Genomic DNA, 12022 nt, shown 5'->3' with positions numbered 1-12022 from the left:
TTTGCACAGCGGAAATATGTTCTTTATTTTAGAAATGGAAATAGGATAAGGAAGAGAAAGATACCTCTGTTAGTTGCCACGGAAGTACCATCGAAAGAACATCCTGGGGAAATAAGGAGTTGTGTGTGGGGGAGAGAAGTTGGGGAGCAGATATTTGAGTCCTGGTGGTTAGAGGCCTGGAGTCCTGGGGTCCGAGGGAGGAGTGGGCTGGGGGCCTGGACCCATGGGTCTGAAGGGGGATGGGCTGGGGGCCTAAACTTCTGGATCCGAGGGAGGAGGGGCCGGGGGCTGGACCCCTGGGTCTGAGCGAGGAGGGGGCTGGAGACTAGACTCCTGGAACCGTAAAACGAGGGGGCTGGACACCCGGGTAGGAGGAAGGAAAGCGCCATATGCTGGGATCCGGGGTCCCGGGACTCACCACGCCAGCAGGGTCACACCGGCTGAAGCAGAGGCGGCGGCGGCCGCGAGCAGGCACTGGTTCCTCAGCGTCAGAGCCTCAGGCTTGGCCAGCAGCTCGCCCAGACTCGGCCTCCAGGGTTCGGTCATCTCCGCCTCCCGCGGCGTCCAACGAAGCACTTCCCGAAATAAGACCTGGAGCTCGGTTTCCTCGCGCGGAGGCGGACCGGTCACTGCGGAGACGCGCACGTCAGCGGGACGCAAGCCCCGCCCCCGGCAGCCCCGAGCCCCGCGCAGCCCCGCCCGCACCGTTAAGAAAGAAGTAGAGTCGCGCCAGGGGGCGCTGGTCGTGCGTGATCACGCACGAGAAGGTCCCGCGGTGCGTTGGCTGCACCGGCCGGATCCGCGCCAGGTACCCGTGGGCCCGCGGCATGTCTCGGAAATAGGACAGGTCCTGAGTTCGGACCTGCGGAACGCCGGGGCTGAAGCAGCGGGAGGAGCAGGGCCACCCCAAACCCAGGTCAGACTCCGCCCGGACTCTCTGCCCGTAACCTACAAGCCCCGCCCCCGAGCTGGACCACGCCCTCGCGCCTTTGCCCTTACTCGCCAATCCTTCACGCATAACCCCGCCTTCTAAACCTTGACCCCGCCCACCGAGGCGGGGCCTAATACTGGCTCACCCGCCCTAAACAAACGCAAAATCCTGAAGCCGGAGTCCGGCACAGGGAGCCTTGGCCCCTCCCCTAAATTCCGGGACTCCGTCCTAGCACGTAAGCCTGAATCAGGATCGAGCTCCCCCTAGCCTCATCCTTGCGTCCTGACTCCTCATCCTCTGTGAAGCCTAATCCGCCTCTTAAACCCCTCGCGCTGGCCACGTCCCGACTCACACCTCCTCCTGCGAACTTCCAAGAATAGGTGATCTCCTCCTTAGGCAACTGGAACTTCACCGAGCAAGAGAACATGGCCTGATCACCCCGATTCACCCTCACGTCCTGAACTGCAGACAGGCTCCCGTCAACACCCCGGCCCCTCCCCATACCACACCCCTCTTTTCTCCGGTTCCTTGGTCCCTGCCCTCCCAGGCTCCGCCCCTCACCTGGGCAGTCGAGCGGGAGGTCGCAGGCCCTGGAGTAGCACCCTTTACAGAAAAAACGCCGGGCGACCTCCTGGAGTCCTGTTGGAAGGAATGATAGGTCTGGGCTCCATTTGCCTTCCCCAGCCCGGGTCCCTTGGGCAAGTTGGGGTCTCGTGAGCCTCCTTGGGTTCCACCCGCCAGAACCTGGTCCTCGCCTTCCCTGCGCACATTGGCTGATTCTCACCACTCTCGAGACTCTTAATATTTGTATTGGTTTGCTTTGGCTTTCGGACCCGCCTTTATGATGTTGGTGAGCAATGCCTGCTTGACTTATATCCAGCGTTTATTGGCCTCTTTCGGGTCTGAGGCCCAACCCTGCTGTCCCACTCGAAGTCCCTTGTTTCTGTCCCGACCTTGTCCCTTACTCCCGCAATTCTGAGCTTTGAGTGAAGTTCTTACCGCAGGGAGGGATGCAGGCCTGGACTGCGGAGAGAGAGAAAAAGCGTTACTACCCTGGAAGTGTAGGGAGGTGCCCACCTGAGACTCCGGATGCATTCGTCGCAGGGGACGGGGCCAGGTCTGCAGGCACGGATTTGCCGATGGCCATCTAAGGGCGGGAGGCCTGCACTAAGGAGGCGGGGCCAGCCGTGGTGTATTCCACCGAGGGGGCGGGGCCAGGCCCCTGGCGATTCTCAGGGCCCCAGTCAGAGACAAGGTGTGGTCAGGCCTAAAGTAAGTAGCCCACTTTCAGTGCGCAGGGCCAGGGCCAGAGATCCAGGAAGAGCCCTGGGCTAATCTGGAACAGGACCTTGCCAAGAAGGGGTCCTCGCTGGGGAGGGAACCTCAGGTCGAAGGGGCGGGGGCATATGCTGAGTGGTCCACACAGAAGAGCCTGTGTTCCACCCAAGCGAAACAGCGGCTCAAGAGATCCACCAAGGGCTTGGCCTTAAGGGAGCGGATGGCCGTCTTAGGGCTGGGGTTTCCTAATGTGTGTGTACCTGGGGGAAGGAGATGGAATCTATTTTACCTTCTTTAAGCTGTAAAATAACCTTCCTCATTTGCTCCGCGGCATCATGGAAGGCAACCTTAAAGGACCCTGGAGGGTGGAGGGAAGCCTTTTGATGGAGACTATCCTCCTACAGCCCCCTCCCCCACCTTGGCTGGGCGAGTTCTACTGGTCTTGCTGTCCTGGTGTCTGTGCCTCTTCCCCAGCCCCTCTCCATCCTGATGGCTCTGATATATACACTATCTCCTCTACCTCCTTCCACCCTGTCTACCAGAAGGGCTGACAAATGCCCAGCCTCCCTCCTTCTGCCTCCTGACCATTTCTCTGATGGAAGCCCTTCTCTGTATCATCTGTTTATCTTGTTGAGGGGAAAGGAGTGGATAAAAATTCCTGACCAAGGCTCCTAGGTCTGGCCTAGTTTCCTTTCACTCTATTCTATTCCTATGATCCACATTTCACTCCTCCTAATTGGAAAAGAATCATTCTGTAGCACCTCAGGGCCTTTGCATATGCTGGCTTGTTTCTATTACATCTTCCCCCTTTCCTACTCATCCTTCATGTTTTATCTCATATAGGCAGTGCATACATACATAGGCAGTGTTGACTCTCCTAAGAGCGTTACAAAGGGGTTTGAGAGATTCTAAGAGTTCATGTTATACCTCATGTCATCTACTAAGAGGATTTCTCTGACCACAAATTGAGTTCTTGTTTTTGTCTCTCATAGTTCCCCATTCATTGCATTCATAGCTCTCATCAGTTGCAATTACCTACTTTATATATATGGTGATCATTTAAAGTCTTTCTCTTAAGTAAACATATCCTTCTTTAGTGCTGTGTCCCCAGAACCAAGGAGCAGGCCCCGAGTCTCAGAAAGTGCTCAATAATTATGTGTAGAAATCCAGGATCCAACTTGGAGACCACAATCGGTGATGGCCTGTGGCCCAAGCCCATCACTTGGATGTGTGATATTTAGCCTGGAAAGGGTTAAAATAAAAAAACAAAAACAAAAAAACTGACCCTATTGCCATTTGTAAAATTTGGGAAAGTCACAAAGAGTTTGGCATGTGTTTTGAAAAACTTGGAAGAGCTGTAACACAGACGTGGAGTTTCCATGAGGCTGCAATGAGCTGGAGCTGAGGAGCAGTCACCCTCTTTAGTCAGGGCATGTACCTGCCATATCTCCACAGCCCCCACCTTGGTTCGTTTCTACTCTTCTGTCATCCTTTCACGTTCTCTGTCGTTACGGGCATTTGAATTTTGACTATTGTTAATGGCCCCCAAACGGCAAGGTTTTGTGACTTTTTCCAAAGTGGGTGGCTGGATTGATTTTGTGGTAGAAGTCATTTTGGAAATCAGAAATGTGGAGCCCTGGCTGGTGTGGCTCAGGGGATCGAGTGCTGGCCTATGAACCAGTCAACAGTTCGATTCCCTGTCAGGGCACATGCCTGGGTTGCAGGCCGGTTCCCAGCTGGGGGTGTGTGAGAGGCAACCACACGGTGATGTTTTTCTCTTTCTCCCTCCCTTCCCCTCTCTCTAAAAATAGTCTTTTTTAAAAAATGTGGGTGTTTTAGGCTACACTGTTCCTCCCAAATTCTTATGTTTAAGTCCTAACCCCCAGTACTTCAGAATGTGACTGTATTGGGAGATATAAAATCTTAAACAGCTAATTAAGTTAAAATGAGGTCATTAGGATGGGCCTTAATCCAGTATGATAATTTCCTTATAAGAGGAAATTTGGACTCACAGAGGAAAGGCCATGTGAAGATTCAGAGAGAGAGATGGCCAACTACAAACAAGGAGAGAGGCCTCAGAAGAAACTAACCCTACTGACACCGACACCTTGATTGTGAACTTCCACCCTCCAGAATTGTGAAAAAATAAATGTTGTTTAAGCCACCCAGTCTGTGGTAATTACAGCAGCTTTAGCAACTAATACAGAGATTGCCAGTTTACTCCAAATATCTATTTCTCTTTAGTCAGAGAATGCTTTATTTCATCCAGAAAAGCACCCCTAGTTGACTATACTTCCTAGCCTCCCTTGCAGCTAGTCATGATCATGTGACCTAGTTATGGTTATGTGACCAAGCCCTGGCTATTGAGATGCAAGTGGGGGTGTCCTATGGGAGTCATAGGAAGGAGCCTTAAAGTGGTGCCCCTTATTCCATCCTGCTGCCTGAAACTTGTATTTGATGGCTGGAGCTCTGTCAGTTACATAGGACCATGAGAAGCGGTATGTATACCCCAGGATGGCAGAGCAGAAAGCTGAGAGGATGTTGGGTTCCCAAGAAAATGAACCTGTCACACAGGCTGAAGTGCCCATTGCAAGCCTTATTTTATGTGGGAGAGATCAACTTGGTGCTTGTTTCAGCCAACTCGGGTTTCCCTGTGATTTAAAACCATAAAGGGAGTGAATAGAAGATACTGGCCCGTGTCTGAAGTGATCATCACTGGGTATATGCTGAAGAGAGGGGGACTGAAACCAGGAAGTGGGTTCAGAATGAAGAGTCAAGGGCTTAGAGGTCTCTTCTTGGCCACAGAGCAGGCATGTGGTTTGGAGATGGCAGGGTGATGAGGAGGATGTGGTCAGAGTGGGATGCTCAAATGAAAGGCCAGGATGGTGGAGGAGTCATCTAAGAAATATCCATGGGCTGAACCAAGTGATTCATAGTGAGGGTGACTGTGGGATAAACCAAGTGAGCCATGAGGGTGGGATGTTCTATCTATCAAACCACGGGAGATGGAGTGAAATTCCAGAGCCAGGGAACAGGGGACATATCAAGTGAACCACGAAGGTGCACGGGTCGACATGAAATCTCTCAAAAGAGGTGTCCATGGTTAGGAGCTTCACATGTTTCCGGAGGTCTGGGTTTGAGTCCTGGCTCTTCCATTTATGGCACACCACGACTCCCGTCTGAGATATCCCCTGCAAGACCTCCCCACTGTGTGAATTTGGCCAAGCGACTTAACCTTGCTGATCCTCAGTTTCCTTGTTCATTAAATGGGGACGATATTGGTGTCTACCTCGCAGGGTTGGGGGGCCATTTAACATGATACAACATAAAAGAATCCCCACCCCAAATCATGTGCCGGGCACCACTTAGTGACTGCCTGAGATAATGTCTGTAACTGCTCAGAATGGTGCCTGTCGCACAGTGAATGTTACAGAACGGTCACCCGCAAGTTTGTGACGGAGAACCTGAGGCATGGAGAAGTTAGGAAAGTGGCCCAACATCAAAGAGCTAGATCTGAACCCAGGCGGCTGGGCTCCGGAGCTGCACATGTTAACGGTTGCCTGTGGCATACCGACCTCCTCCCTACAGCATACTGTCCACCCCATGGTTTATAGACACAAACAGTATCACCTGTCACCACTGAGACCCACTCTAAGCCACCGTGTCCCTTTCTCAGGCCCTCTATCTGGGATAGTCCCAGGAGTCAAGCTTGCTGCTTTCTATTGCCTTTACCCCACATACGTCTGGTCCAGATACTTCTGGGTCCGTCCTCCCTGTACAGCTGAGCCCCAACTTCCCCCTCTGGAAGATGGCGCCATAAAACTACGACTTAAGGCAAGTAACTGGCAGACACAGACTCCCCCATGCACCAGGCAGCTGTAGCATACGGTCAAATCCTTGGCCTGCCTTCTCCTCCATCCTCAAGCCCCATGTCCCTTAGCTCAGATTCATCTTGGCCCACCTGGACCACTGCCACTGGTCTGAGCCACCACTACTCTCCCTGCTTCTGCCCTTGTCCCACATGGCCTTAGTTACATCCTGTCTCTTTCTCTCTCCTTAAAATCCTCCACCGGCTCCCCCATCTGAAGAACCAAGGCCAAAGTCAGTCCAAGGACTCAAGATAGCGGTTCTCAACATGTGTTCCAGAAGCGGCAGCAGCATCACCTGGGAACTTGTTAGAAATGTCCATGTTTGGGCCACACCTCAGACCTACCGGTCAGAAATGGAGGGCCGGGCCCAGGACTCTGCATTTTAACAAGCTCCCAGGAGATTCTGAGGATCCATACAGTGGGGCTCAAGGACCACTGGCTTACAAGGCTCTACAGGATGTGGCCCCTTGCTGCCTGATTTCATCTCATCTCACTGTCTCCCTCAATGACACCCCTCCAGCCCCACTGGCCCCAGGGCCTTGGCACTGGCTCTTCCCTCTGTCTGGAATGCTTTCCCCCCAGATTATCTGCATGGCTCTCACTGTCACCTCATTCAGGTCTTTGCTCAGTTGGACCCTCTCATTTGTGCCCCATCTGAACAACCTGTTTAAAAGGGTCACCCTACTGGCCCATTCCCTTCCCCTTCTGTTTTCCTTCACGGCACATCTGACCAACGGACATACTGCATTACAGTATTTCATGGATTATGTTTATTGTCGGTCCCACCCTCTGCAGTATAAGTCACCTGAGGGCAGGCGGTTTTCAGTTTTGGTCACGGCTGTGTCCCCAGTGTTGTTCCTGGCACATTAAATAAATCTCTGCAGAATGTATTGCACCAGCTGCTCCCGGCCTCCAGTCGGTCCTCCACAGGGCCCCAGGGCAGCTCTCTACACTCGCAGCTGACCTTGTCCTTCCTCTGCCCCGGGACTGAGTCTCAAGTCTCCCTTACCTCTCAGCTGAACCCTGCACCCATGGATCTAGCTGCCTCATGGATGTTCTCCGGGTCCCTTACAAGTTACTATGTTGTAACCCAGCTTGCCATCTACCCATACCGCTTTTCCCCCCAGAACCCCCATTTCAGGATACCCACACCACCCACCCAGACATGGAGCCAGACCCCAGGCACTATCCTCTAAGCCTCCTGTCCCTGCCCTGAACAGCCCAGCAGACCCAAGCCTCACTGGTCCGGCCCTTGACTCTCTCAGGCCCATCCCCTTACCTCCATCAACACAGCCTCCACCCCAGCTCCACTCTCCCCACTCCAGACTGTCCCCCACACGGCCCTAGAGGGGTCTTGTTTGCCTCTTTTCAAAACCTGGGACAATATGGCTTACATAGGGAGGAAAGGGCATTTCTTGGGGTCCTGCAGCATGCCCCCCACCCCCGCTGGCTCTGAGTTCTGCAGGTCTTCCTGGGGGTGCGGGTGGAGGTGGGGGGATTGCAGCTGAAGTCTCTCTATGCTGGGCCTGTGGACACCCGCTGGATGGAATGGGAACGTCCCCATGTTTGGGGATCTTTGACAAAATGCTTGGTGGGCAGGAGCAGGAAACAAGAAGTAATGGCAGATGTGGAAACCACCTGAGCAGCCCTGGCTGGGTTGCTCCGTTTGTTAGAGCATTGTTCTGACATGCCGAGGTTGTGGGTTTGATCCCCGTGCAGGGCACATACAAGAAGCAACTGTTGAATGGATATATTATTGGGACAACAAATTGATGTTTCACTCTAAGATTAATTAAAAGCAAAAAAACAAAAAAACCTGCAAGCCCCTGGACCTCCGAGGGGACCAGTTTACATCGCCCAGGAGAGCTCAGGCTTCGCTTCCTCGCGGAACAGTTCCAGGCTCGGGCATGAGGACTCTGTCGTAGCCCAGAGGAAGAGCTCCAAGGTCATCTCCTCAGGGGCCCCCTCCCTCTCCTTGAGCTCTGAAGCCACCCTGGGAGGCAGGGAGACCGTCCCACCTTAGGGAGGTAAGATGAGACAGAGAAGGAGGCAGGGACATGTCCAGAGCTTCACAGCCAGCAAAAGCCACAAGCGAGGTCAGAACTCTCATCTGCCTGATCCCCGCTGGGCTTCAGACGGTTGGAATTTCTGTTCTGTCCCTTGTACCTCCTGCCATCGTGTCCTGTCAAGGGACCGGCTACCCAGTACCTCTGCTCCCAGATCACCGCCAGGCTCCAGGGGCACACACACCCTGCACATGCACCCATCTCTTGGGCGCTCGAAGCCTGCATCTCCCACTGCCGCCAGCCCCACCCCACTCACCGTGAGCGATGGCCACCTCCTGGAGGGAGTGGGTCATCTGGGAGAAGGAGTCATGCAGGTGGCTTCTCTCGTCATAGTCTGGGGGTGGGGGAGGGCAGCGGCTGAGGGAAGCAGCTCCCCCTAACGCATTCCCTGTGTGGACATTCTGTGTCTCTCCAAGACATTGCCTATGTCTAGGGGTCTCTGTCTGCCACGTCTAAATCCTCCTCCCTCTGAGTCTGTCCCCTGAGTCTCTGTCCTCCCCTTTCAGAGTTTCTATCCTTCCCAGTCTGTACCATCCTGTCCCTCTGAGTCTCTGTCCCCCAGGCTCTATCATCTACTCTGAGTCTGTCCCTCAGTCTGTATCCTCCTGTCCCTCTGAGTCTCTGTCCCCCAGGCTCTAATGTCCACTCTAAGTCTGTCCCTCAGTCTGTATCCTCCTGTGTCTCTGAATCTGTCCCCCAGGCTCTATCGTCCTGTCCCTCTGAGTCCGTCTCTCATCTCTGCCTACCGGTCGGCTGTCTCTTTCATCCTGGGTCTCTCCAGGCCCCTCTGGTCCCTCCCTCCGCAGCCCCCCCCCCCAGTGCCCTGGAGGAGGGCGGTGGGGTCTCCTCACTTATTTCGGTGTCCAGGAGGCCCTTAAAGGCAGCCAGGAACACCTCCTCACACTTCTCGAGCTCCGGGCTGTCCAAGCCCATGAAGGTCTGGCAGATGCGGAGGCGCTCACTGTAGGTTGTGAAGCAGAGGAGGCAGGCCCAGGCGGGGGCCCCGAAGACTGCGAGGGCCACCAGGGCGCAGGGGACAGCACTTGCTGGAGCCAGCTGGGCCATAACAACTGGGAAGAAGCTGGTGACTTTTGTGAGGTCACTGTGGGATGGGGGAGGGGCTTATGGTATGAGGTCAGAGGTCAGATTTCATTTGCAGGTCAAATGTCAGGCTTGGGGTTTTTAGGGAGAAAGGATGTGAGAGGTTGAGGGGTCAGGGGTCGGGCCGTAATCTTCAGGCTGCGGCTGGGCCGGATGCCAGGCTCCCAAGAACCTCACCTGTGATCCTGGACATCCTCACAGGTTAAAGGGTCTCAGGGACCCAGAGGCCGGCAGTTCGGTGCGGTGGCCCGACAGGCCCTGGGGTGGGGTATGGGGTGGGTCAGAGATAGAGGCGCCGCAGAGACACTGTGAGTGCCTGAGAGACAGAGACAGAACCAGAGAGACATCAGAAAGCACAGTAAGAGCGCGATGGGGACAGTCTGAGGAGCTGCTCGCTGTGCAGAGACGGGGAGAGCAGAAGAGAGAGTTCTTGACGGGAGAGAAAAGTCTTTGAGGGCAGGGGAGGAGGCGATGCAGGAACAAGGACAGGAGTGACAGCCCCCCTCTTCCTCCCAGGGTCCCTGTGGCAGCTTCCTCAGCCCAGTGGGGTGGGGCAGGGGCTGGGGGTCCCCGCCGGGTGGGCGTCCCGTGCAGGGCGCAGCCTGGGGAAAGCTAGGAGGCCGTATAGTGATCTCCGTGGGTGTCTTCCTCAACTATACAACCTCCTACCTCAGCCCGGGGGGCGCGGCCGGTGGACAGACAGACGGATGGACGGATGGACAGACGGGGGGACCAGGAGGGCCAGGGAGGGTGGGGAGGGCCGGGGAGGCCCCAGCTGCGATGGTGAGCCCCCGACACGGACCCACAGACACGAGCTTGTGTGCGGCGAAGGCCCCGCAAGGTCGGTTCTACGGGTGGGTGCCAGGACCCAGGAATCGGGGCCCCCGGCCCCCTCCTCCCCAAGGAACCCAGGAAGCAGTCCCTTGGCCCATCCTCACAGGGGGGACCCAGGAGTCCAGGCCCCCAGCCCCTTCCTCCCCAAGTCCCTGGAGTCCAGCCAGGCCTGTCGCGCTGGGGCAGGCACAGCCAGCCTGGCTTCCAGGACGCCGGCTCCCAGGGAACCTCACCTGCTTGGGCAAGGAGGCTCCCTACCCACCTGTCAGATTCGGGAATCCAGGATCAGGCCGAGGCGGGCCAGGGGGCAGGCGCGCTTCAAGGCCTGTCTGGGTCTTTCTTCCCCTGTTACCCCCGTCCCGGCCTCTCAGCATCTATAACGGCGCCGGCTGCATCCCTGAGCTCCGACACTGCCCGGGCCCTGCCCCGGGATCCCGGTGCTTTCAGCAGCCGCCCCACGTCCCGCCCCATTTCCCAGGTGGGAAGGCCGAGCCCCAGAGAGGCGCAGGGCCGTGGGCAACACCGGCCCCTACGTGGGAGGAGGAGGAGGCCTCCCGGGCGGACGCAGCCCGCACCCGCCCTCCCCGCCCGGGCCGAGCCTGCGCACCTGGGGGCTCTCCCTCCGGCCGGGTCGCGTCAGTCCCGCTCACGGCCCCGCGCAGCTCCATCTTCACGGCTCTCCGTGCCGTCCCGCGGCCGCCCGGCCGCCCCCGCCTCGGCCTCACCTGGCTCCCGCCGCCCGCCCGCATCCGCGTGCTTCCCCCGGGCGCCGCCGCCTTTCCCTCCCCGCAGCGCCTCGCAGACTCCCGCGTTCTTCTCTCTCTCCCTCTTCTCGTCCTTTTTCCTTCCCTCCTGCCTCCCTTCCTCCGCCCCCTCCCTCTGTCTTTGTCCCTCTCGCTTCTCTCCCTCGATTTCCCAGTCGCGCTCCCTCTGCCTCCTCCCCTCCCCCTTCTCTCCATCCCTCCGCGCCGCCTGCTTCTCTCCCTCGGTCTCCGTCTCTCTCCGCTCCTCTCCCCCTTTCTCCTCCCGTCCCTCCCCCTGCCCTTCTCTCGGGCTGTCTCCCTCCCTTCTCCTTCTCCCTCTCGGTCTTTCTCCTTCCTTCTCTCCCTCCCCCTCGCCGCTCCGAGCCAGGTCTGGAGCTGGGGGTGGGGTGGGGGTGGTTGGAGAAGGGGCCCAGGGCTGGGGTAGCGACCTGCTGAGGAGGGGGAGGAGAGGCGGGAAGGGGGCGGAGGAGGAAAGGGGGAGGCGGGGGGCCAGAGACGGGTCTACGGCCCCAGCTCTCGTCCCCCCTTCCCTCCTTCCCAACCTCCCAGACCCTCCGGCGGGGGCGAGAGTCAGGCCAAGGTGGGGAGGAAGGGGAAGGGAGGAGGCCGCCCCCGCCCCCCCCAACAACCTGGCCCGGAGCCCAGGCCCGGGTTCCCGGCATGCCCCGGGGCTGCCTGGGGCCTGAGGAGGGGGACGAGAGGGGAGAGGAAGCTGAGGATCTCAAAGGTTTGTGGGGTCTGGTCGTCTCCCCGCTTCCCCAACCAATTTCTCCTCGGGGAAGCCGAGAGCCAGAGAGAAGCGTCGGGACGTGTTCAAGGTCACTGGCCCAGGCGTCGGCGGGCACTCGCCCTCCTTGGGCCCACAGGCCCGGCTTGGGGAAGGGGTTGGCGCTGGCCTTCCCCTAGGTCTGGGCCCCCCTCCCCCTCTCTGCAGACCCTGGGGAGCCCCCAAGGGTCAGAGAGCAGACCCAAACAGTCTGGCACCATGGCAACCACATGGCCCCGCCCCCTTAACCCCCGTAGGGATGGACTCCAGCTGGGGCACAAGAGGAGGTGGGGACTCCTGGGTTCTGCGGAGGAAGGGGCTGGGGGCCCGAACTCTGGGCTTTCGTGGAGGGTGGGGGCTGCAGTAAGGACCCCCAAGTCTGAGAGAAGAGGCTGGAAAGCCAGACTCCTGGG

At 57.4% G+C, this 12022-nt stretch overlaps 1 protein-coding gene across 1 annotated transcript; it reads right to left on the bottom strand.

The window, feature by feature from the left end:
- On the bottom strand, nucleotides 1-9478 carry SPACA6 (sperm acrosome associated 6). Its single transcript, XM_090260316.1, has 9 exons — nucleotides 8996-9478; nucleotides 8401-8478; nucleotides 2499-2567; nucleotides 1931-1954; nucleotides 1493-1570; nucleotides 1284-1393; nucleotides 706-862; nucleotides 419-629; nucleotides 1-103 (listed from the first exon to the last, which is right to left on the bottom strand). The coding sequence occupies exons 1-9, from the start codon at nucleotides 9207-9209 to the stop codon at nucleotides 70-72; spliced, it is 975 nt and encodes a 324-aa protein (XP_090116442.1). The 5' UTR covers nucleotides 9210-9478; the 3' UTR covers nucleotides 1-69.
- Nucleotides 9479-12022: the final 2544 nt, after the last annotated feature.

Source organism: Furipterus horrens, unplaced genomic scaffold, assembly GCF_987537825.1.
Source record: "Furipterus horrens unplaced genomic scaffold, mFurHor1.1.pri manual_scaffold_13, whole genome shotgun sequence".
NCBI lineage: Eukaryota > Metazoa > Chordata > Mammalia > Chiroptera > Furipteridae > Furipterus > Furipterus horrens.
This window is presented reverse-complemented; position numbering and strand designations above follow the sequence as displayed.